Source organism: Phaseolus vulgaris, chromosome 5 (assembly GCF_000499845.2).
Source record: "Phaseolus vulgaris cultivar G19833 chromosome 5, P. vulgaris v2.0, whole genome shotgun sequence".
Classification (NCBI taxonomy): domain Eukaryota; kingdom Viridiplantae; phylum Streptophyta; class Magnoliopsida; order Fabales; family Fabaceae; genus Phaseolus; species Phaseolus vulgaris.
Genome location: NC_023755.2, coordinates 11633160 through 11660803, shown reverse-complemented (window position 1 = coordinate 11660803; position 27644 = coordinate 11633160). Strand labels below are relative to the sequence as shown.

General features: G+C 33.6%; 1 protein-coding gene across 1 annotated transcript; it reads left to right on the top strand.

The window, feature by feature from the left end:
* Window positions 1-1262: 1262 nt before the first annotated feature.
* On the top strand, window positions 1263-27369 carry LOC137833967 (uncharacterized). The gene is made up of 2 exons (XM_068642038.1): window positions 1263-4065; window positions 27140-27369. Exons 1-2 carry the CDS (start codon window positions 1263-1265, stop codon window positions 27367-27369), a joined length of 3033 nt encoding a protein of 1010 aa, XP_068498139.1.
* The last annotated feature ends 275 nt before the right edge of the window (window positions 27370-27644 follow it).

Here is a 27644-nt window from a genome sequence, read left to right as displayed (position 1 = left end):
ACTTTTTTTAATTCTTTCTCTCTCATTAATAAAAATTCCAACTGAAAATTTTCATACTAAAGAAATATATTAAAAATAATTTCTACATATTTATGTAACTGAAAAATTACTTTTAATGACCTATAAACAATTTTATTTAAAGCAAATAAAAGTAGTTTTTTCATAAATTCATTATAAAAGTATTTATTTATTTTATTTAAAATATTAAATGAACACAATACGTAAGAAATAAACTTATTTTAAAACATACATTTTATTGCAATAATTATATGATTACATTCTTAAAAATAATAATATATTTTTTCAAATTAAATTATTTGTATAACTATGTGTTCCAACATTACGATGGTTGAGATGTAGCTAGATTTAGATTTTTATGAAGTAAAATCTTGTGTTTAAGATTTAGATTTTAAAAGGGCATAACTAGAAAGAAGAATTACATCAAAAGAAGAGCAACTAAAATCAGTGATGAAGAAAGTTAATAAAGAAAATTACATGTATAATATGTTAAAAATTAGCAGCATCTTCATGAAGTTTAACTAAGGTGCATTGTGTGTGAAGTGAGAGCTCCATTGATGGATGGAAGGACCACCACATTGTATCCTCCATCTCCACCATTTTTGGCTTGGAAGGAGATGCTTTCTCAATCACCTATATCTCTACTATGTCCCACAAAACAGACCTATGTGTACTGGTAGGCACCGGACGAACGCACGTGGCCTACCGGCCTTATACACTAAATGGAAACGAACGCACGTGGCCGACCGGCCGTATACACAATAAATGTAAGGGCATTTATGTGACAAGCTAAGGTGGTTAAGATACACCTCCGAAGAATAAGGAATATGCGTTTAGAGAAGATATGTTCCCCGGGTATTCCGGAGCACGACTGACAAGACATATCCATAACCACCCTGAGCCCAAGGGATAGAAAGCCCATTAGGCAATCCTATAAATACTGTGCTAGAGCCAGAGAAAGGTACGTTTTGATTCACTTACGAAACTGCGCTTAGAATCTCATACTTACTTGAGCGTCGGAGTGCCTTCGCAGGTACCCTCCCCCGCCCGACCGAAGTTGATAGCCCGAAGGGACGACCGACCAAAGGAGACAGCAAGAAAGGACAGTCGACCAGAGGAGAAGAAGGTCAACACGTCAGCAATTGCACCACGTCAACCGACCGTGCCTGGGCCCCATCTCTCCACTCAGGTACAATTGGCGCCCACCGTGGGGCCGAGGCAAATCTTCAATTTTTGAAGCTATAATGGTTGCGACAAGAAACAACAACAACGCTATGGCAGAACAGATGACTATGATTCAAATCCTCCAAGCTCAGATGGAGGAACTGCGACAAAAGGGGATGGAAGACCATCGTCAACATGAAGAAGATAGACGCCTCCAAGAAGAAGATAGACGCCGCCAAGAAGAAGAAATCGCCTTATTAAGAGAGCAGAATGCACGACTCCAACAACAGGTCGATAATCCCGAACGAGAAGGCCAATCCCATATGGCCGACCGAACCGCCTCTCGCATACCTACACCTGCCAATACCAATCCTGCTTCCAGAGCTGAAACAGTCGAAAGAAAGTCAAGGAAAAGGGGTCATCCTTTTACAGACGAAATTATCACCACTCCACTTCCTGACAAATGGAGAGGCCTCGTCATTAAACTCTATGACGGCTCGACCGACCCGGACGAACACTTAAATGTCTACAAGACGCAAATGACTTTGTATACCACAGATAACAATGTGTGGTGTAAAGTATTTCCCACGTCGCTCCAGGGAGAACCTCTTACCTGGTTCACAGAGCTGCCTCCAAACTCCATTAACGATTTTGACACCCTAGCCGCAAAATTCTCCACTCAATATGCCACTAGCCGACCGCATCACATGTCCTCCATGTCTCTCCTAGCGGTACAACAAGAAAAAGGTGAATCTCTTAGAACCTTTCTAGATAGGTTCAACAAAGCATGCATGAACATCCGAAGGCTCAAACAAGAGGTTGCATTGCACCATTTGGTCTCGGCCATCCGACCGAGCCGTTTCACTGAAAGTCTCATCAAGAAACCACCTCAAGACATGGAGGACCTTCGAACTCGAGCAACCAAATTCATGCAAATCGAAGAACACATTGATTACCATCAACGGTTCAAAGCTGTCGGATTCGGAGCCCTTAAAGACCAAACCCAAAGTAAAGAAAGAGAAGTCGAAACCGAACGAACCGTCCGAACCACTCTGAGGTCCGACCGGAATAGGGGAGGCCGAATCCCCAGGTTTAACAGTTACACCCCTTTAACTGTGCCGAGAGGACGAGCCCTAGATGAAGCACTACAAACGGACCTAATCCCGACATTGAAGCAGTATCAAACACCACCGAATGCAGATACTGCTAAGCGTTGTCAATACCATCAGAATTTCGGTCACACGACCGAAGGATGTCAAGCTTTGAAGGATAAAATTGAAGAACTCATCCAAGCTGGCCATTTACGGCAGTTCGTCAAGAGGACAAAGAGTTCAAGATCCCCACCACGGAATACTGACCGTCCTTCCCGTGGTGTCGACCGGTCGTACCGTAACGATTACAAACGCCACACTGACCGTAGCCAGACTTCGCGAAAACGCAGCGAAAGCCCCGTTCGGCGTACACGCCCCCGTAGCACAAGTCCCGACCGAAACGCCCGACCTCGCCAACGAGTCCGCGAAGTCATCAACATGATTGCTGGACCCGTTAACTTGGGCGAACCGAACCACGAAACAAATTATATAGCTGGAGGATTTGCCGGTGGCGGGTGCTCAAATTCCGCCCGAAAGAAACATCTTCGTGACATCCAGTCCGCTCATGCTACCACGAGGAAGCGTCCACATATACCTCCGATTACTTTCACTGACGAAGACTTTACAGCCATAGATCCAGCCCAGGACGACCCCATGGTCATCACTGTAGAAATTGACAAGTTCGCAATTGCCAAGACTTTGGTAGATCAGGGTAGCTCGGTCGACATATTGTATTGGGACATTTTCAAGAAAATGCGCATCCCAGAAGCACATATTCAGCCCTATAACGAACAAATTGTAGGGTTCTCAGGTGAACGGGTCGATACTAAGGGGTACATAGACTTGTACACAACCTTTGGTGAGGAAGACGGCCTCCATAAAACAATAAACGTACGATACCTCCTGGTTAACGCACAAACTTCCTACAACATCCTGCTCGGTCGTCCGTCCATTAACAGATTAAAAGCCATTGTGTCCACTCCACACTTAGCCATGAAATTCCCCTCGGCTAACCACGACATTGCAACCATCCATGTCGATCAAAAAACCGCTAGGGAATGCTATGTAGCAAGTTTGAAAAGTGAGCCAACTCGACGACTCTATACAACCAATACGGACGACCGAGTCCCGCAAAAACGAGGACGTTCCCCCACACGGCGTTCCGGACGACACATGTCCCGTCGTCAAATGATAGCCCTTGTTGACCTCGACCCTCGCATGGACGATCCCCGTATGGAAGCAGGAGAAGACTTGCATCCATTCCCGCTTCGCGATGATCGCCACACTACGCACATCGGTACTTCGCTGAAACCGGACGACCGAATGGCCATCGGGACGACACTTGTTAAAAATTCCGATCTTTTCGCCTGGACGGCCGCTGATATGCCTGGCGTAGACCCACAGGTTATCACTCACCGATTATCACTGTATAGAGAAGCTAAACCAATAGCTCAAAAGAAAAGACATATAGGCGAGGAACGACGTCAAGCCGCACGTGAGGAAGCCGACAAATTGTTACAGGCTGGATTCATTCGGCAGGCCCATTACACCACATGGCTAGCCAACGTGGTTATGGTGAAGAAAGCGAACGGAAAATGGCGTATGTGTGTTGACTACACAGACCTCAATAAAGCTTGCCCAAAAGACTCGTATCCTCTGCCTACCATTGATCGTCTCGTCGACGGTGCAGCCGGGCATCACATCCTCAGCTTCCTTGATGCCTACTCTGGCTATAATCAAATCCAAATGCACCCGGCCGACCGGAAGAAGACGGCCTTCATGACTGATTCCGGCAATTTCTACTATGAAGTAATGCCCTTCGGACTCAAAAATGCCGGAGCCACTTATCAAAGACTAATGGACCACGTATTCCACGACATGATTGGTAGGAATGTTGAAGTCTATGTCGATCGTTCGGCATCAGAATTATTACTTTAACGTAATAATAATTATTTATGCCTCGTTCGGCATCAGAATTTATCGGATTTATATATGCCTCGTTCAGCATCTGAATTATTACAACGTAATCAGAATTATTTATGCCTCGTTCGGCATCAGAATTATTCACTTATTTATGCCTCGTTCGGCATCAGAATTATATTATTACCTCAACGTAATCATAATTATTATGCCACGTTCGGCATCCGAATTATTTACTCAATCTTATGCCTCGTTCGGCATCAGAATTTATCGGATTTATATATGCCTCGTTCGGCATCTGAATTATTACAACGTAATCAGAATTATTTATGTCACGTTCGGCATCAGAATTATTTACTCAATCTGATGCCTCGTTTGGCATCTGAATTATTACCTCAACGTAATCAGAATTATTTATGCCACGTTCGGCATCAGAATTATTTACTCAATCTTATGCCTCGTTCGACATCTGAATTATTACCTTAACGTAATCAAAATTATTATGCCACGTTCGGCATCCGAATTATTTACTCAATCTTATGCCTCGTTCGGCATCTGAATTATTACCTTAACGTAATCAGACTTTTTTATGCCACGTTCGGCATCAGAATTATTCACTTTTTTATGCCACGTTCGGCATCAGAATTATTCACTTATTTATGCCTCGTTCGGCATTAGAATTATTCACTTATTTATGCCTCGTTCGGCATCAGAATTATCTTATTACTAATGTAATCAGAATTATTTATGCCTCGTCCGGCATTAGAATTATCTTATTACTTTAATGTAATCAGAATTATTTATGCAAGTGTGCATTGCCCACATGTCGGGTCCAGCAATTTTCTATGCCACATTGTTCATTAACTCTTCAAAAGAGGCGTGAGGCTGTGGGCCAGGGGTCTCCCCCTCGGCCTCCTCATTTAAATTATCATCGGGGTTGATCGGCACCAGCTTTCCATCAACTATTATTTTTTCTGTCGTACTGGTCGTCCTCCAGGGGTGCTCCATGCAGGCAGGCCGCTTGTCCGATGCCTAACCGAAAATATTCTTCGCTAATGCGAACGTCCCGTCATTCCGTTAAATTTAATGTCTGACAACTCGAAAGGCACAACAATTATTACGACTCTTCGGCTTTTATTCACCTCGAGCCTGGGGGGCAAGTGTACTGGTAGGCACCGGACGAACGCACGTGGCCTACCGGCCTTATACACTAAATGGAAACGAACGCACGTGGCCGACCGGCCGTATACACAATAAATGTAAGGGCATTTATGTGACAAGCTAAGGTGGTTAAGATACACCTCCGAAGAATAAGGAATATGCGTTTAGAGAAGATATGTTCCCCGGGTATTCCGGAGCACGACTGACAAGACATATCCATAACCACCCTGAGCCCAAGGGATAGAAAGCCCATTAGGCAATCCTATAAATACTGTGCTCAAGCCAGAGAAAGGTACGTTTTGATTCACTTACGAAACTGCGCTTAGAATCTCATACTTACTTGAGCGTCGGAGTGCCTTCGCAGGTACCCTCCCCCGCCCGACCGAAGTTGATAGCCCGAAGGGACGACCGACCAAAGGAGACAGCAAGAAAGGACAGTCGACCAGAGGAGAAGAAGGTCAACACGTCAGCAATTGCACCACGTCAACCGACCGTGCCTGGGCCCCATCTCTCCACTCAGGTACACTATGTAATGTCTAGATCTTTTTTGTTTTTTTTTATTATTTCTGTTAGTTGGTGATGCAATTTATTGTTCTTGTTGTTCTTATATATAATTCCATTGGAAGTTCAAAATTAAATGTTTTGGCAGTTATATTTCATTTTAGAAAAAAATGGATTTCTTTAGAAACATTTAAGAAAAAGAAACTTTATTTTATTTACTTTCTTGGAATATTTTGTACATTTTTTTTTATCTATCATACTTTTATTTTGTTTTATTCAAAATAGTATTTTATATTTTATTCCCTTATTCAGAATATGATCATTTTTCAACTTCTATTACTAATTAATCACTTTAATCTTATTCATTCCTTCATTTTTTGAAAAAATAATAGTTAAGATATATTTATTTAATATTTTAAATTTTATTGATACAAATATATGTTTGGAGGTATTTATAACCGTGGTTTTTTTTATTAATTTTAAATTCTTGCAATTTTTATTTATAAATAAGGTTTTTAATTGTATATCATTTTTATTTTTATATAATGTATTTTACTATTGATATTTTATTATATCTTAAAATATTTTCACAAATAAATATACACTTAAGTATATGTCATATTTTCGTTATGTTAACAAATAATGATTAAAGTTGCAGTGTAATATTAAATAAACTACTATTTATTATTGTCATTATCTTGAAGTATAATACCGAAACAATTTTTCTAATATAATTTATCCATTGATAAATAAATCTCAGGCCTAATTTATTCTCAATTATGAATCTAACTCCTTACACAATTTTCAACATGCAATAAAGTCAGCAAATTACAATGAATGCATATAATATTTTTTTATAAAAGGTTGAAAATCGAAATCCATCTTAAATTCATTCCTAAAACAAATCAGAAAATAAGAGAAAAATGGTGGAAACAAATCTAACAAATACACTAATCTATGTTTTACATTAGTTGTACATTTGAAACATAAAAGATAAAATTATTTAAAGTAATTTGAAGTTGTCTTTAAATTAAGCAAACACAAAACATGCATTTTTAAGACAAAGGTGTGTAAGTTAAAAACATGGAACGCAATCATAGTGATCCAAAAACTGATTTGGTTTGGTTTGGTTTGTTTTTGATGAAAAACTTTACCAAAGATAACGAATCTGTTCCTTCCTCTGCCTCTCAGTTTTCTGCCAATGGTAGGCCACTTTGCAGTTGCACACTCGCCAAACGACAACAATCACGCGTTACACAATTTCAATCCATAATTCAATGCAATCCCTTTTGCCCCTATGCCACAAAATTAATTCATCATACCTTAATTAATGTTCAAAAAAAACCACCCATTACTTAATTCATCGTGCTCTAACATTATTAATTAGATATTTATAAATAAATTGAACAAATTTTATTAAAATAAATTTTTATATCATATTATAAAATAAATTTAAATTTGATTTATCTTTATATAATCAGTATATATAAGATGAAAATTATTATCACCATGTATTAATATATAATTAAATATTTATTTGTGATTCGATAATTTCAACAAAATTATTAAGATAGATTTTAATATTATCACTACAAGAAAATCATGAAATAGAAACCAATTTTAGAGACAAAAAATAATTAGTTGTTATAGTGACTAAATTAGATATCATTTTAAAAACTAAAAAAAAAATTGGTTTCTAAATTAGTTTTTATTATTTTTAAATAGTTTCTAAATTGGTATATAATTAGCTACCAAAGTTTTAACTACCAATTATTTAGATTTTAAATTTTGTAGCAAAAAACTTGGTTGTTAATTAGAAACCATTTAACAATAATATAAACTAATTTAGAAACCAAAAATAGTTGTAGTCTCTAAAATAGTCTCTAATTTAGTCACTATAACAACTAATTATTTTTTGTCTGTAAAATTGGTTTCTATTTCATGATTTTCTTGTAGTGTACATTTCATATTATAAAAATAAGTTTATACAAGATAAAAATTGATTCTATCATCGATTTGATTTTTTCTCTAATCGTAGTAGGATTGTTAAGAATTACGGTAGCATGTTTTGTTTAGTTTAAGTTTGATTAATTTTGTTTGATATTGAAGAAGAGGTATGAACATGTGAGATGAAGATGAAGTGGATGTCCCATTTGTATTGGAAATAAGGATCCAATTTTAGTTGAGTGGGGTTTGTGTGGTGGTGATGATTCCTAAGGCGTTGCATGCTTGCAAACACAACTTTCATTGGACATGGTTCAAGGACTTTCTCATAAAGGCCATCTAGGGCTAAACTAAAGGTGCTTGGTCCTTAGTTTTCATGTGCTGGTGGAGTCCATATCCCACATGCATTTATGCTATTCAATGTTCTTACACCAATCACTTCATCCACTTAACTTTACAATTTATACACTGCTCCTAATTACTTATGGACATAGTTTTATCATCTTATCAACTTATTTGGTTTTACTATTCCTGCTTCATTAGTTTATGCATGCATTAAATACAAGTTTTAAAAGTAAATATTATACCAAAAACTCTCAAGAGAATTTAATGTCCAAAACTAAAACATGAAATCTCATATTCCTCAAATAGTGACTTCAAGGGTCACAAGGCATGGATAAATAATTACCATTTATTCTTTCTAAAGTGAAAAATAAGTCAAAATCCCACAGCTAGCTTTCAAATGAAGGAAAATGGAAAATAAAAAATGGAAAATTCGCAAATCATGGTTTGCTCAAAATTTGCCTTTCCCTCACACTAGGAAAAGGAACACAAGTATGTGGTTGTCTTTCACTTTGTCTTTTTGATGTTGAAATTAACGTGTAATAAAAACAATCAGTGCATACATCGCTTTTTCTTTCGTTCTTAAAGTCATTGTCTGAGTATGTACACAATCACAAATCAAAAGAACAATTTTTCTTGACAAATGTATTCGAATATTATTGCATTCCCCTTTATTTTTGGAATGAATCTTTCTTTTAAAAATATGTTGGAGATGCCAAAAATCAACTAGTTCATGCTATACGTTTAGGTGATAACCAAGTTAGTACGTGTTTGGAAATTTGATTCTCTTACTTTTTTCATAAAATTCCAAAAGGTATACAAGAATAAGGTATTATAACTCATAGGTGATGTTAATGTTTAAACAAATTGTTTCCCCCAAAGTTTTCATTCACTATTCACATAATCTTCAACAATTGATTCAAATAATCTTCGACAATTGATTTTTGGGAAAAAAAATATTATTAGATATCACACATTAACTAGAGATAATAACATTTCATAATATATATAAATGAGTGCAAACTTCATCTTATAAGTTAGTTTTGTAAGATTGAGTTAGACTTAAAGTTTACTTTTTAATATGATATCAGAGTAACCTAAAATTTATCATAACGAGAGTTTGTTTGGCTTATTAAGTCACTCGTTATCGGACCACTATCTCGACGTGTGAGTCGACTAAAGATAAAGACATTTTATAATATATTGGTAAGACATTTTTTATGCGTTCCTACATTTTTCTTCCTGCACCCCTACATTTTCCGAAATACCCAAATTACCCTTAACTATTTTGGGTGGTTTTGGAATAGGAGATGTTCTATAAGCAAAAAATGTTTATGGAATAGGAAATCTAGAAAGCAAAAAAACAATTCTAGAATTCCCATTTCAGAACACATTTTTTTGACTTCCAAAATGATAAATTCAAAATTCAAAATATATGTTCCGAAAAGGGTATTCCAAAATTCAAAATATATGTTCCCAAAAGGGTATTACAAAATGGTTACACTTTCTAAGAATAGGTTATGGAATGCCCTTTCTATAATGCAATATGCATTTACTTATCTAAAAACGCACCAAAATCATGAATAAAGAGAAGGAATCTCACCGTTGTTGCTTGCTCTCAACAGTACCCATGAAAATGCAGAGGAGAAACAAGGAGGGTGGTTTGGCTTTGGGATTTTTAAAACTTCCAAGTTAATTTTGTAAATTAACATGAATGTAGGGGTGCAAGAAGAAAAATATATGGGTGCAAACCTTAATTTATAAACCGGTAAGATTAGTTAGATTTCAAATCCATTTCTTAATAACTATATAATTAATTAAGAAGTTTTTTTTGACAATGTATTATTGCATGTTCACACTATAAAAATTACACTATTATTTAATTATTTTTTTATTAGCAAGAACACTGTTATATAATTTTAATAATGTACAATACCTTCTTAATTTTTTATTAGTTCACAGATTAACACACATTAATTTCTTTAACTGCTATGTTTAAAAAAGAGGTAATTTATTGCTTCGTATAAAATGTTTAAGAACTATGTAGCACAAACATTAACAGAGACACTTATACGATACGGACACGGATACATAGATATGTATAATTTCTAAAATGTAGGACACAAAGACACGAATCTATATATTATATAATTATGAATTATATAAATTGACAATAAAGATTTATGTGCACAAGTATGTTTTAGCTTTTTTTAGCATAAAGATGTTTTTCATACTAAATTTGTGCAATAAGTTTAAGTTTTTAAAAAAATTAATGTATTTCTTCTTTTTAAAATTGTGTTAGAACTGCGTTAGAATTGTCAGAAATCTAACAAATATTTTTTGAATTGAACACTTCACCGATACGTATCCTACAAGTGTCATACAAATTACGATGTCCGATATGGATACGCCTTTTGAGAGGAATATCTGAGCCTTCATAGTTTACGAAAGCCACATATGCTTGGAGGAAAAAAAGGCAAAAAAAAAAATAAGTGTAAGAAATCAACAAAAAATTGTTTAATTTTTCCTCACTGTTTTTGTTTTCCTTCGTTATATAATATGAAAATTACTAATTTGCATTTTGCTTTAAGAAATTATTATTTTTCCCAAATACCTAATAGCTGATAATATATATATATATATATATATATATTTTTTTTTTATTTTTTTTATTTTTTTTTAAATAATTTTTTTTTATCTTAATATACTTTTAAAATTAAATATTTTAGTTTATGTCTTTTCTATATCAATTATACTTCTCACATCACATGTCTCTTAAGTTGTGTCATATCTCAAATAATTTTGAGTGTTAACTAATTACTAAGTTGATTTTTATTATTTACATTATTATGAACCGTATAACAGACGAGAAACATATAAATTGTTATGATAAAACATTTAAAGAATAAAAGAAAAAATTTAAAACTTTTCAAAATTTTAAATCAAAATAAATAAATAAAATATTTTATTTAGAGGCTTATATAAAAATATTTAACTTATTATGTCCTCAACTTAAAAAAGAAAAATATTTATTAAATATTCAAAATAAAATTTGAGAAAATGAAACTTACTCAACGATTTTTCTTGAATATTTGATTTTACACTTACAATTTTGTTTAAAGTCCACAAGAAAACAACGTTTAAATTATTATTGTTGGGACCGAAGCGTACGTATTGTTAAACATGGGCTTGGTACCATTTTGACATTTAAGTTTGGGGAGTTACTTCCTGCACCCCTACGATTTTCTTCCTCACCTCACAATTTTTAAAATTCCAAAGCTAGCTTTGACCTTTTATTTGAAAAAGGGCATCATGAAATGAGATGGTTTGACATTGTTCTTGTTCTTCATTCATTTGAGGTGCTAGTGGAGGGTCATTTTAGCTTGTGAAGCAAGTGAAGGAGTCGGTTGCGTTGCTGAAATGTTAGTTTACTTTTAGAGATAAGAGTTAAGTTTTTTTTTAAGAGCTTGACTGGTTATGGAGTTTCTGTGATTCCCAAAAATCAGGATCTGGGATTGTGCTACGGATTGATCAATCCAGAAGTGAAAATGTGATTCTCAGATTCGTTGATACGTAAGTAAATCGTTTTGTTTTCCGGATGAGGGAGTGTTTTGGAAGCAAATTTTTAATAAATTGTTGACTTATGGATTGCTAAACCCGAAAGCCTAATTTCTATTACAAATTTGTTGATCCAAAAGTTATTTTGACTTATGGATTTGTGAATCTGAAATGCATTTTTTGAATTATGGATTTGTGAATTCAGAATGGATTTTTTGCATTACGGATTTTGAAATCTGGAAACATATTGTGGATTTACAAATATGAAAAATTACCAGATTCTCCAATCCATGATTTTTGCGGATTCAATATTTCAGAAGACGAAAACCAAAGTGCGGATTCTTTGTTTTGTAAACCAGTGCATGTATGAAATCACAACATATGTACTGCGAAAAAAAAATGCAAAAAAAACAAAACTATAGATCCAAAAACTGAAAAAAATTACTTACCTTCTTCTCCGAACAGAGAACCACCAAGAGAAACTACCGAAGCACCGCCAAGTCGTCGGAGACACCACCGACCACCACTAAGAGAAAAGCCTTCCTATGCCAAGAGATGGAGCACCACCGTTGTTGAGAGAGCAATGTAGTCTGTCTGTGTGCAGTATGTGCAAAGGAAGAAGAAAGAGTAGATTGTGAGTGTTGTATGTATTTTAGGATTTTTAGAAAATATTAGGTATAAATTTATCTTTGCATAACATTGTAGGGGTGTAGGAAGAAAAGCACATGGGTGCAGGAAGAAACTGCCTTAGGCCCGACAAGGTTAGGCATATGGGTTTTCATCCAATTTGTAGGATTTTTCTTACTGTACCCCACAATTTTCATCCTTCACCTCCCTATTCTTTAAAATTTTAATTTTGTTTTTTTTTTCTTTTTCTTAACATGTTAGCATAAACAATAATTGTGTAATTGAAGGACTTAAAAGACGAGGAAACACATTGATATCTCCTATTGTTTAAGTTGTTGTTAGAGATAGTGATCAATGGGAGAGGGTATTCAAGAGGCTTAACCATGCACATCGTGGCTATGCATGATTATTTGACTAGAGTGATGATTGAAGAAATTAGAGATGTCACAACTCTAGTTCCAATACTAACAATGGAGGTTCAATTAGTGGGAGAGACACTTAGAACATTCATTACATGACCTACACACCTAATTAAGGCAATTTTAAAAAATAATAAGTATTTTTGTTTTATTTAGATTGATACACAATGCTTGTTATTATGTATATATATTTTCTTTATTTAGATTTATACAATATTAGTTATTATGCTTTATAGGATCTCTTAAAAGGAGCAAAAGGCCTCAGTTGCATCTCATTTTAACCTCGAGCCCCAACCCCAACTCCCATAAAATGTTAATCCAATTTAAGAGTTGGTTAGAGTTTCACATGATTTGTTTCAAGCATCTTGTGTAATTCCTTGGGATGAAAGAATCTTTGGCATCAACAATGGTAATAAACCATTGTACATGGAATCATATGTTGAACATTGCAATCATTTAACTATGGGTGATATGAGTACACTTTAAGTCTATTATTTTTTCAACTTTTGTTTGATGAAATCAACCATTATCACTAATATTTATATTAACAACGTAGATATATAAATAAATTATTTGTCAACATGAAGAATGTTTATATCTATGGTTTTCTTGAACCTCAATCCATAAAAAAAGTTTGGAATAAAAAAATGGAATGTCATACATACATTCATTGGTGGATTGATGAATCCAAAAAAATAAATTACATGACCCCTTTTATTAATGCGTAAGTACAACTCACTCACTTTAGAGCTTACATAATTAATTCAACATCATTAATTAATTTGCTTATTTTAGGTCTCGTTGACAATTGATGATTATTTGTCCCAGAAACAATATTATAGTGTGATTTTGTCCATTACATAGAAAGTCAAGCGTAGACTTAAAAGTTGTGATATGAGAGTATGTTTTAATTACAAATTAATGTGTTTTTTCATCTAATATATTATAAATCACTAATGACTTTTTTTTTCTCTTCATGTTATTAATGTTTGCAATGTCTTAGATGATAAATCCACTTCATTTTCATATAATATACGTTGGATTATTCTAAGGTATTTTAGTTTTGCATTGAAACTATTATAATCATTCTTATTAACTTTTTTATAAATTAATTTAGTTAAATTTCATATATTTGGACAATAGACAACAATTAAGCTTTGAGAGTGTGACCACTACATCATGCATTAAATATTAAATGAAGATCATAACCTGTGTCAGTAGTTTTTGTTCTTGGAAACATCTAATAAACTACTTCAAATATTATGAAAAAAAATCATATTTTAGTTTCATACATGCTATTATAAAAAAATATTCATTTCCAATTGCAACATTTTAGTGTTGAAAAATGATTAAACAAATATATAATTCAAGAAATTCATCATGAAAAGACAAGTATTGAAAATTAATATTTGTTATATTTAAAATATTGTGTTATTTGAATAATATGTTTTGTTCTAGTTAATTAAGATTTAGAAATTAGTTTATATATATGATTTCACCTTGACAATCACTATAACAAATTATTTATTTACATATTGATTATTACATATGAATACAAATTCGTATGTAAATTGAGCGTTACATACGAATATTTATATACGAATTTAATTCAGTATGTAAATACACATTACATACGGATTTTTCCAAATGTAAACCAAAAGTAATTACATACAGACATAATTCATATGTAATTTTGGCGCCATGAAGCAGGAATAATTACGCCCGGATCATATCTATACATATAACATTACATTTTTAATTTAAAAAAGCGGAAATTGTTACATACGATTTTATCCGTATATAACGCATTACATATTTAATTAAACAAACGGAAATAGTTACATACAGATTCTCTACGTATATAAGGTATTACATATTTAATTGAAAAAATTGAAATATTTACATACGAATTATATTTGTATACAATGTGTTACATACAAATTGTAAAAAAGAGAAAATAGTTATAGATTATATCCATATGTAAAGCTCACTAATCTCTCAAGCAGAGTTTCTTTACTATATTCAAATTCAATGTGTGAATACATGGGGGAGGACACCCTTTATATAGGAAGGAGTGACCAGGAGAGCAAGATGAGAGGGGTAGAAAAGGGAGAGGAGAGGGGCGACCTAGGGTTTGACTCTAGGTCTATGTCGTCCCCTAGGCCTAGTTTCTAGAAACTAGGTTAAAAACCCTAATCCTAGGTGCCTTGTCATAAAAAGTGGACTTAGGCAGAAGCCCAAAATATACTAAGTGCACTCTAATCTAGCTTATTCTTCTTTTTAGACACCTAAAGTGAGCCCAAATTATTTACAAACACTTGTCCTTTAAAAATACCAAAAGAAAGAACATTTGTGTTGTGGCATATGTCCTGTCTTTCTTCTACTGAGGTCCTTCTGATATTTGGTGGGGTTTTGTCTTGCAGGCTTAGATGACTAATCTAATTATGAAGTGTCTCTTGTGTCCTTGTTCATCTGCTTGTCTAATTGGGTTGTATGATGCACCCCATGTTGTAAAGAATTCAACCTCAAATTTAGAACTCTTGTAAATAACATAGTTAGTTTGTTCATAGAGAAGATAAAAATAGTGCTAGGGTTGGGATGTGAAGCAAACTTATGTTCATTAAGCTTTGGGAGTTCATATGGATGAATTCTATATACAGGCCATGTTTGGGAAGAATATTTGGGGATGAAATGTCTTTTTGAGAATCATCTTAGAAGGTGAGAACCTTTAGAAGGTACTTGAATATCATCCTTAAATTTCTCTATCAAAGATGTAAAGTATTTAGAATCATTAGGTAATGAAAAAGATAAGGAAGAGGAACACCTTGGAGGTGCAATTTGCATTTTTGTACGGGTCAACATGATTGTTTTTGTAGCGTGAGGTCAGATGATGATACCCGTTTTGTCTTTTCTTTCTTCATCTTTTTTCATGGTCATCTTTTCTTTCCTCATTAACTTATTTGGAAAAGAAGGGTTTTAATATAATCTTATGCCCTTGGAAGTAGAAAGAAATCTTATTGGTATGACCATCATGTAAATCTTTTTTATCATATTGCCAAGGCCTTCTAAATAGAATATGTGTTGCTTCCATTGGCACAACATCACATAAAACTTCATCTTTTCCTATGGCAAAAGTTATGATGACTTGTTTATTAACCACAATTTCACCCTTTTCACTAAGCCATTGTAGTTTATAGGGCTTTGTATGCGAGATAATGGGTAATCTAAGCTTTTCCACAACTCTTGTACTTGTTACATTAGCACAACTATCCCCATCTATGATCATGGAACATAACTTGTTGTTGATAAGGCAGCAAGTGTGAAAAATATCTTCTCTTTGGGTTTCATCAAAAGGTTTTTGAATAGTCCCCAAAATTCTCCTTACCACCAGTAAGTCACCTTCACAAGGTATCTCACATTCATTTTCACTAGGGGTTTTTGAAGGGGTAGGGGAGTTAGACCTAGAAGATTGATCACTATTGTCACTTACTACTATCCCCCCTTTTACCATCATGGTTATTTTGTTAGGGCAATTTGCTGCTATATGACCAAAACCTAAACATTTAAAACATTTTTTATTTGAGTTTTTGGTTGGCGATTTAGTCCTAGAAGGAGAAGGATTGTCTTTAGAAGTTTGTGGGGGTGGATTCTTTAGAGGAAGTGGAAGGGTTATCTTGTTTTGGAAATTTATTTTTATCCTTCCAAGATGAGTGTAAAAGCCATCATTATGAGTATATTTCAAGAATGTTTTCCTTAAAAGTTGTGATTCAACCTTGATGGCTAGGTGAACCAATTTTTCTAAAGATGTATACTCCTAAATTTGTACAACATTTTGAATTTATCTTCTTAATCCACTCACAAATCTAGCAATCTTTGACTCTTAATTTTCATGCATATTAATCTTATTCAGAGTTACTTCTAAATCTTTGAATTATTCATCTACACTCCTAGGTCCTTGATGAAGTCGTTGGAGCTTCAACAAGAGTAATGACTTCATCAAGAGTTCCTTCCTATAATGAGGAGGAACAAATCGCACACGCATGCATAACTTTAAATCACTCCCAGAGACCACGACTGACCTCTTGTTTAGCCCAATGTCCATTATAGTTTGATGCCACCATTGCATGGCATAGTCTAAAAATTTTAGGGAAGCTAACTTAACTTTTTAGTCCTCTTTGACCTCATACACATTAAAAATTTGTTCTACCTTAGGTTCTCATCCTAAGTACACATTAGGGTCACTTTCCCCACTAAAACTAGGTAACTTTACAAAAGGAAAAGAACTCTTTGGTTGGTGTTGATGATGGTGCCAAGCTTCATAATTCTGCACTCTCCATTCTTCTTCTTCTTCCTCTTGACTCCCATAGTGCATATGATACCTTGTAGTGTGTCTAGGTTCCCGCCTCTCTCTTTAGCTAGCCTCTCTTGAGTATCTTCTAGCCTTTGCATTCTTTCCACTAGTTGCCTCATTTTCTATTCTTTGTGGGCCAAGCTTGATGAGAATCAAGTAAAAGAGGATTTTATTAATGAAGGAAGAGGCCATTCACCATCACACTTGAAGTTCTTCCTTCTAGTCTTCTCAAAATTAAAAGAAGACATAAAATAAAGAGAGGCCCAAGCCTAAAGCCCAAGCCCAAGCCCAAGCCCAAGTCCATCCTATAAAGGGCAAGGCCAAGTATTAAATAATAAAGAATATTGTTGAAGGTGCTTAGAGGGAAACATTAGAAACCTCTATTGTTAAAGCATCTTTTAGTCTTTAGTTAGGAGTCTTAGGGGGGGTGTGTTAGTAGATAGGTGTAGGAGTAAATAAGGAGGTGCCAAAGTGAAGGAAGAGGTCACACCTTCCTCATGCTTTGTTTTAGGCGCAAATTCTAGAAGCTTTTTGGGAGGGAGTTTTTGAATTTGTGTAGCTTATATTTCAGCACCTTAGGCTATAAATAGAGGTGCTCTCTTTGTAAATTTCAGATTGGAATTAATCTAAGAAAACTCTACTCAAATTTTGAGTGATCATTGGAGAGCTTTTGAGCCTTCTTCTCTAGTCTTATCTTGATGGATCCATGGAGTCCTCAAGTGGCGGCAGCACTCTCATCTAGGAGCATTCCACACTTCTAGTGGCGAGATCATCCATCATCCTTCCATCTTCATGAGCATTTCTTCTCTCCTTCCTTTCTTCTTTGTTAATTCTTTGTTCTAGCTTGTTGTCTTGTTGTTTGGTTCGGCTATTCTAGTTTTCCAGCACCTATGTTTTGTTCTTTGCCTTTTAATTTCATTTTTTTCGGTTGAAATGTGTTCTTATGCAATTCTGTTCGGTACTTCTTAGTTTTACCTCTTTTTGTTGGTTCAATTTGACAATATGTGGAACATCCAAATGAGTTTGGGATTTGGTACTAGTTTTTGGTGAGTTCTTGTCTTAGAACAATGATCCAACTCTAAGAAAAGTGCCTCTATAATGTCCAACTCAAGGTGATTCCTAAGAATGTCAAGAATCATTCTCTATATGGCTAGTGGAATCACATCAAAGCTCCTTTTAGAATTCGCAAGCTCCCCCAAAAGATGTGCCTTTTGAGGAGATTGTGGCTTTGAAGACTCTCCTGAAGACAAATGAGCCATGATTTTGCACAAAAGAAAGTAAACAATTAGTGAAAATAACAATTTAGTGCACTCACTCATGTGTATCATGAAAAAAAAAAAATTAAATTCACTTAAGGAAAATTTGAACTCTAAAAGTTCTACACTTGGTAGCAACACTTCAAGTGAAAGAAGTCAAAGCTCTTATCACTCGCTCACCAAAGAAATCCCAACAAAACTTAAGAAAGATTTGAAGAGAAGCCAAAAAAGATAAAAGAAAGAAAGCTAAACCAAATTAGAATTTATAGGATGACAAAACTTTTAACAAGACAAACAAGAAAAACACTTATGAAGACTCAGAGAAACTTACTTAAACTTTTAACTATGAAATTTTGATTTTCTTAGAAATTGTAAAAGCAAGAAGGATAAAATTCCACAAATATAAAAACAATTTGCCACATAAAGGGAATCCTCTTAATATTTTAATCTTGAAAAGTGAATTGCATTCAAATTGTTTTTGAATTTTTTTTATGGATTTAAAATGTCCACATTCTTGACATGCATACTTTTACTTCACTTTCAAATTTTCACAAAGAGAAAGGGATTCGATTCATATGATCACTTGAATTCTTTGTTTATAACTAAATCAACTACCATTTAAACAATTTCTAGTTGCTTTTAGTTTTTCACAATTAAAAGCAAAATAAGTAGAAAAGAATGAAAAACTCCTAGAACACTAAGAACATAACACTAAAGCAAAATAGGTAACGAAAAAAATGACACAAAATAATTCAAAAGCATAAATTAAATTGCTTAATGAATAAAAATGTGGAATTGTAAATGACAAGAATTTAAAGGTAGAATTGAAATTGCTTGAAGATAAAAGCAATAACTGAAATGTGTTAAAAATTAAAGGCAGAAATAAACTCAAAAGCAGTTAAGCACAAGATAACCATGCTCTGAATACTACATGATGTGAGTTGATTTTAAGATTGCACATTTTATGGCTTGCACTTTGTTTATGGTTTTTTTATTTATTTTTAAGCAGAATATAGTGAGAAACTTAACCAAGTGGTTAAGTAAGTGTAAAGGTTCACTTCTAGAGGGAAAAGAGAAAACACAATTATATGGTGATGATGATGAAAAAGTGCAGAATTAAAGCATATAATGGAAAGCAAATAGATGCAAAAACCAAAAAGGAAAAGAAGAACACAAGAATATAAAAGGAATGGAAATGGAGCAAGGAAGGAAGGGATGAAGAGATAGAGAAAGCTTATGGATGATGATGGTGGTCACACCACTTGGAGTGGTGGGAGACTCCAAGATGAGTGGTGAAGAGCCGCCACTTGAAGTGCACAAACACCCAAGATAAGACCCACAAAAAGAGAGCACTCAAGACTCACTCAACACTCTGACATAGTTTCTTTTCTATTCAAAATTCAATGTGTGAATACATGGGGGAAGACACCCTTTATATAGGAATGAGTGACTTGGAGAGCAAGATGAGAGAAGGGTATAAAAGGGAGAGGAGAGGGGTAGCATAAGGTTTGACTCTAGGCAAATGTTGCCCCCTTAGGCCTAATTTTTAGAAACTAGGTTAAAAACCCTAATCCTACGTGCCTTGTCATACAAAGTGGGCTTTGACACAAACCCAAAATATACTAAGTGCACCTTATTCTAGCTTATTCTTCTATTTAGACCCCCAAAGTGAGCCCAAATTATTTACAAACACATGTCCTTTAAAAGGACCTGAAGAAAGAACATTTGATGTTGTGGCCTATGTCCAATCTTTCTTCTACTGAGGTCCTTCTGATATTTGGAGGGGTCTTGTCTTGTAATATGAGATGACTGATCTAATTGTGAAGTTTCTCTTGTGTCCTTTTTCATCTACTTGTCTAATTGGGTTGTATCACAATACCTCACCTCACGCTGTAAAAACAATCATGTAGGCCCATATAGAAATACAAATTGTACCTCCAAGGTGTTCATTTTCCTTATCTTTTTCATTACCTAATCATTCTAGATACTTGACATCTTTGATAAAGAAGTTTATGGATGATATTCAAAAATCTCGTAAAGATTCTCACATTCTAAGAGGATTCTCACCAAAAAGTCATTTCATTCCCAAATATTCTTTCCAAACATGGCCTATATATAGAACTCACTCATATGAACTGCTAAAGTTTAATGAACATAAGTTGGCTTCACATCCCAAATCTAGAAATGTTTCTATCTTCTCTATGAACAGACTAACTATATTATTTTCAGGAGTTCTAAATTCGAGGTCGAATTCTTTCCAACTTGAGGGGCATGATACAATCCAATTAAACAAGGATATAACCAATGACACAAATTTTTTTTTTTCACTATTAAGTCAGTCATCTCAGCATCTAAGACAAGGTCCCACCAAACTTCAGAAGGACCTTAGTAGAAGAAGAATTAGACATAGGAAGAACATCAGATGTTCTTTCTTCTGGTCTTTTTAAAAGACAAGTTCATGTAAATAATTTGAGCTCACTTTGGGGGTATAAATAGATGAATAAGCTAGAGTAGGTTAACTTAGCATAAATTAGAGTGTACTTAGCATAAATTGGGCTTGTGCTAAACCTACCTTTCATGATAAGTGCACCTAGGTTTAGGGTTTCTTTGACCTACCTTCTAGAAGGTTTCTCACAAATGACACCCCTACCCCTCTATCTTGTTCTCTAGGACACTCTCTCCTATAAATAGAGTGTCTTGCCTCATGTATTTCATACATTGAATTTTGAAATAGTAAAGAAACTCTACAGGAGTGTTTAGTGAGCTTTGTCTCCTAGAAATTGGGTTTTACATTGGGTGTTTGTGTACTTCAAGTGGCGACTCTTCACCACTCATCTTGGAGTCTCTCCCCCCTCTAAGTGACGTGATTCTTTATTTCATAAGCATCTCTTAATCTCTTCACCTTTTTGTTTTTCTTTCCTTTTCCTTATGCCATTCTTCCATACATTTATTAATTTATGTTTGCTTTCTTCATCATCTTATGTTTCTTTTCATGTCCTTTAATTCCACACCTTCATCATCATATTCACCATATTTGTGTTTTCTCTTTATCCTCTAGAAGTGAACCTTCACATTTACTTAACCACTTGGGTTAAGTTCGTGTCCTGAGAATTTTTTTTGAGTTTCTCACCATAATTGTTAATTAAACAAATCATAAATAAAAAAGTAACCTCTAAAATGTGTCAATTTAAAATCAAGTAACATCACCTTTTACGCCTCGTATAAAGATAAATGCTAGCAGTATACTTTTTCAACACATTTCTTTATTGGTTGAAATTTATGCTAGGTTCAGTGAACAAGAAGTAGTAGGACCATAAATAAGGAGCAATATTTTACAGGACACATGAATTTTAATTAGTACTTGTCACCGGATTTCAATATTCTCAGTTTTTATTCAATGTCTTACGTCTTAAATTGTCACCTGTAATAAATCCTGGATGAAATGTTGATTGAAAAATATACACTGTTATGGCATTATACAACTCATCCCTTTGGGAATTGGTTCTGATTTCGCAAGAACATTTTTGGTTGTTAGTTTTTATTTTTATCTGCATTGTCTTTGTGTATCTTATTTAAATGAAGCTGGTTACATCTATATAATTGAAGTGAATGGAAACACCTGTTGAGTCTTTTCCAGGAAAAATGATCCCCGTGGGGCTATTGAACGTGTTGGTCGGGGTTTTTTCATTTTCTTAACGTGTAATGGCTTCATTATTCTATTTAGTTGTGTGGTACGTGAAGTATTTTGCATTTGTTTTCTCCTATCAAGCAAACACCAACTGTTGCATACTCAAAAATATTTTTTTTGCAAAGATGTTAACATTACTTTGTTTTCTTATAGGGTTATCCTGGAAAATATTATTGCCCAAGGATGAACAACATGAATAAACCAGCATATGCTGCAACATGCACACATTCACCTGCAAAACTAGTTCTTGTATTTGTCTCATCCCGACGCCAGACAAGACTTATTGCACTTGACCTGATTCATGTGCATACTCTATCTCACGTGAGAGATAATATTTATTCCATTGGATTACATTATGCATGACTTTATGACAAAGACAGATTATTGGTTGAGGAACTATTTGGAAAAAACAAAACTCAGGCATACATCTGTGCCTTTAAAAATTGACATTTGTCTATTTATGTATTGAGAAAAAGAAATTGAAAGTTACATTTATTTAACTTGCCCTTAACTCATTAGTTTTATAATATTATGCAGATATTGGTTTGTACCAGCACATTAGCTTTTGGGGTATGAATCTTCCAGCTCATCTGGTGATTATCAAGGTGATACTATTTGGTGGCTCACTTACCCATCTTACAATACAAGTTTGTTACTTAAGTTGTAGTTTGTAGGGTTACTCACATGTTTTATGTTGCTTGCATAATCAAAGGGATATTTTGTAGCTTAGTACGACTGAGTATTAATAATTGCCTTTTTTAACATTTGAAACTGAAACCTTCATTGCTAGGATTCTTATCATCAACTTTGACATTTGAGTGCTTATTGTTAATTGTCATTGTTACAATTTGTTCTAATATGAATCAGGGTTCTAAGCTAATTACTTGGGTCAAAGTTTGTTTTTTGGCATCTCTCTGTCATGGGAACTAGTAAGTGCTGCGATATTTAGATTTTCCCAGTTCATAAATACTTATTAATTTATATTTTCTAAGGAATTTGGTATGTGATCTTCTTTCCGGGTGAATTTTTTTTCACCTTTAAATAAGATACTCTATTATTATGTGTTTTCTGCGCAGAACTTCAATTTGAGAATAATTGTGAAGATGGAGTCTTCTCAAAACTTATAGCCTATTGTTTGGTTGTTATTAGAGGTTCAGAAAATTTCTATAAGTTATAATTTTTTTCCACTAGTGAAAATACGACTACTTGATTTCAATTTGGATGCAAATTGCCAATTGAATATGTTGTTTATATTATTAGAATACTTTATTCTAATATTTTAGAATTAATATAATATTAAACTATTTTAGGATTCTTATCACATTCCACTTCCTTCAACAGATCAGTATCCAATCCAAAATTTTTATGATTATATCATTTTAACGAAACTGAAACACTATTGAAATAAAATTCTTGACTTTTGGAGGAGTGTTGGCTACATAGTAATCTATAATCACATGCTTTGTTGTATGTTTTAATGATGAATTAATGGTCTATGTGTGATGTGTAGCGGGAAGTTCTAGATTTTAAATGTATATGCTATGTGTATGTAATTTCTATATAATTTTTTCTTACTGAGAATCGAGAGTGAGAAGGTCAGTGTTGTGTAATACATGTGAATGTAATATAAATCTTCTACTAAGAAAATATTTGTATGAAGTTTACTATACAATAGTGGAGTTGATCATGGTATGTATGGTATGGTATGATGATTTTTCCCACTAGTATACCACCTTTTTTCTTATATAGACGGTTTCATTGGTGGAGTTATCTTTGACATGGAAGATCTAGTTTAGGGGACTTTAATTTGTGTGGTGCTATCAAGTAATTAACTTTGATTTTTTTTAATATTTATTTTTTTTAATTCTTTTTTGCATAATAGACTTCTTTACTGTGTCAATGTGGACAAAATATCGATATCAAGATTGGAAAAGTTACATATTGTTTAGAAGGCTCACATACTTCCTATATCGAAGTTATTGTTGTGCTCACGGATACTGATGGTGTTACAGGGGATGATGACGCTTATCAAGTGGCGTTTGTATCATCTAATGACAATCTACGTATTTGGGACGTTCGAATGGCTGCTAGATAGAAATAACTAGCTAGCTAAATATAACATACGGTCAAGATGGACATGTCTTAAAAGAAATGATTATTCTTTCATTCTAAAATTGCAAATTAGACTAATGTGTAGTTCACATTATTTTCTCTGTATATCTATTTGCACCTTTCATATCTTGTGTTTTATATACGATGATTTGGAGTTCCTTTCGAATGTCTTGTGAAATTATACTTTTGTTCTTGTTCTTTTTACCCTTTTCAATTTTTTCATTTGAAGTTGATTATGAGCAAAACAATAATGTATTTTGTAGTCTATGTTATCTCATTATTTGGACTTCTCTAAATTGTGGTTTTCTATCATTGTTTATTGTTATATATGAGTGTATGTTTGATCTATGAACTTCCAATTTAGTTTGTTTGGAGCCTAATTTGAAACTGTTAAGAAATAATATTACATACGAAAAAATATTCGTTTGTAAATCTAATAGACAATTACATACGGATATATTCGTATATAATTACATATGAATTTATCCGTATGTAATCATATACAAATTTATCCTATATAATTATAAATGAATTTATTCGTATGTAATTACATACGGATAAATTTGTATTTAACTATGTTTTACATACAAATTTATTATATATGATTTTTTTTCCGTATGTAACTATGTTTTACATACGGATTTGATCTCTTACATACGGATTGACGTTGTACTAAATACCAAATTTTATTGTAGTGAATTTTGATATACTTTTAATGTATTTAAGTAAATGTTGATGTTTAGAATTATGTACAATTTTTGGTATTAATTAATCTGAACCAATAATAATTTTGATTTTTCACAATTTATTAAAGGTGGTTAAATTTATTTACAATTACAAGTTGGGAAATATACAAATTTTGTCTCTTTAAAAAGACATAAGATATTACAATAATTACACAAAAATCAATCTAATATATGTCCCTCCAAGCCATCCATACAATATGTCCTCCATCAACTCAAAATTAACTTGGAAGAACACATACTTTATTGATATTAGTTATAACCATTAATATTTCTTAATTTTTACATCGATTTAAAATTTGTTATAAAAACTAATAAGTATATTAGTTTTTATAACAAATTACATGATAGAGCAATGAAAATATAGATTCATGTTCTCTAGTGATATCCAATGAAAACCCAATGGAATGAATTCAAAAATTTACAATATAAAAAACGCAATCCGAACAGCATGCTCGGAACTTTTAAATTTATAGCCAGTGAGGTAAAAAGCAAGAAACAACAAAGACAAGAACTTGTGGCAATGCAACAAAACCTATTTTATATTTCCCTTCTTAACCTGAACGTGGTTAGGTTTTGTCGTTTGTATTTTTTGATATGGACAAGGTATTTTTAGTTTAATAGGTTAAAAACATTACATTACTCGCCTTTCCTATATAAAATCCACAAAGACCTTACATTTTGTCCTTCCCTTCCAAAGTTTCTTCTGCATCACCACTTACATAAGCATTCAATGGAAAGAAAATGTTGGTCACAAAAACTTTCAGTTGGTGTTCCTCTTGACCAATTGTTTTCAACATTTCATTATTCATAATCTCACATAAGAGGGGAAAAGCTAGCAGTTATCATTAAATTTATCAGCAAATCATTAATGTCTCTGTTCGTTAGTGTTTCTTACTTTCTTAGTTTGGACTCTTCTAAGTAGCCAATGGAAAAGATTTGTCCATATTTAGTTTTACAAGTTTGGATGAATGCCATTTCAAAAAAGTTATCTATATGTTAGTACAACACTGCAAATTTTATATTACAGAATAAAGGTAAACTTTAAATATTTGGTAAAATTTATTCAAAGTCCCAATAAAATGAATCTTACATGGATCTTACGTAGGTTATACGGGCTTATTTCTAGGTTATACAGGCTTAATTAATCATCCACAAAATCTATAGGTTATACGGGCTTATTTGTACACGTAAAGATATAACTATTTTTTTAAAATACTTTAAATAATATGTTTCTTAACTCAATAAATTCAAAATAAAAATTTCAAAATAGAAAGTGTGTTAAACGTTAAATTACAAGTAAAATATAAAACAATTTTGAGTTTAAAAGCAGTAGAAGTTAATAATATATATTGATAGATAAAATAAATAAAGGAGAGTCAGAAAACATGATTGCATGTGGCTTGAAGGACGAGACAAGCAGAGATGTTTTCGGTGAGGTGGTGGTGATAATACAATGTGGAAGTTGGATGCAAATGGGAATGGAATAAGAAATGTAGTTATTGAATTTTTTATTGGTGAAATTATTGGGGATCCCTCTTTAATTTAATGGGAGACAATGATCAATGAATATTGGTAACTGATCCATTGAATATATTTAATGATGATCATTCCAAAAGTTTTTTTGGAATTGTAACTCTCTTGAAAATGTAACCAGCATTAATCTTTTTATGAAGAAGTCTTCATTTCCTTCTGTGCGTAAAGGGAACTTCTGAGGAAGAGAAGAACAAGCAAGTGAGAAGAGCAACGTAGAGAGAAATGAGAGAATAGATAACCACCATAATGGTGAGATTAGAAATCCTAGTGAGATGCTAGAAACACTTTGTATTGCATCATTCTTGAGTGAGATTAGAGATCCCAGTGAGATACTAGAGAGACTTTGTATTCCATTCTTCTTGGATGAGATTAGAGAGTAAATGAGAGAATAAATATCCATCATGGTGTGAGATTAGAAATCCTAGTAAGATACTATAGAGACTTTGTATTCCATCCTTGTTGGGTGAGATTGAGTGTTATCCTCACAGAGTGAGAGAAACAAATATTGTAATCCTACTTTCATAGTGGAGACATTTTCTGGTCTAGGTCTCGTGGGTTTTACTTCTCAAGTTGAGGAAGTTTTCCCACGTTAAAAATTCTCTGTTATTATTGTATTTGCTATATTTTCTATTATTTGCTTATTGCTTCCGCAAGTACCGATTTTGTATCTACACCAAAGGGGAGAATTAATTCTGATTTTCCCAACAGTGATATCAGAGCTTGGTTCTAATAGAAGATGGAAGGATTCATTACTCTTGAAAGACTTAGGTCCTGCCAAACAAATCCTTGGGATGAAGGTGATCAGAGATCACTCTAAGAAGTTGATATGGCTATCACAAGAGAAGTACATTGAGAAAGCTCTCAAGAGATTCAACATGGATAAGGCAAAACCTGTCAGTGTTCCACTTGCCAAACATTTCAAGCTAAGCACAATGTAATGTCCGACTAGTGAAGAAGAAAAGAAAGAGATGAGCAAAGTGCCTTATTCTTTTGTGGTAGGAAGCCTAATGTATACCATGATTTGCACAAGACCAAATATTGCCCATGCAGTTGGTGTTGTGAGTCGATTCTTGTCCAATCCTGACGAAGAACACTGGAATACAGTGAAGTGGATATTGAGATATTTGAGGGGAACTACCAAAAGATGTTTATGTTTTGGTAATGAAGATCCTGTGTTGGTAGGATACGCAGATGCAGACATGGCTGGAGATGT

Bases quoted from the DNA above. Each gene is read 5' to 3' on its own strand.
- LOC137833967 (XM_068642038.1), top strand. From the start codon at position 1,263: ATGGTTGCGACAAGAAACAACAACAACGCTATGGCAGAACAGATGACT. The intron at 4,066-27,139 runs GCAATTTCTACT...TTTTCCCAACAG, and splicing joins GGCCTTCATGACTGATTCCG to TGATATCAGAGCTTGGTTCT.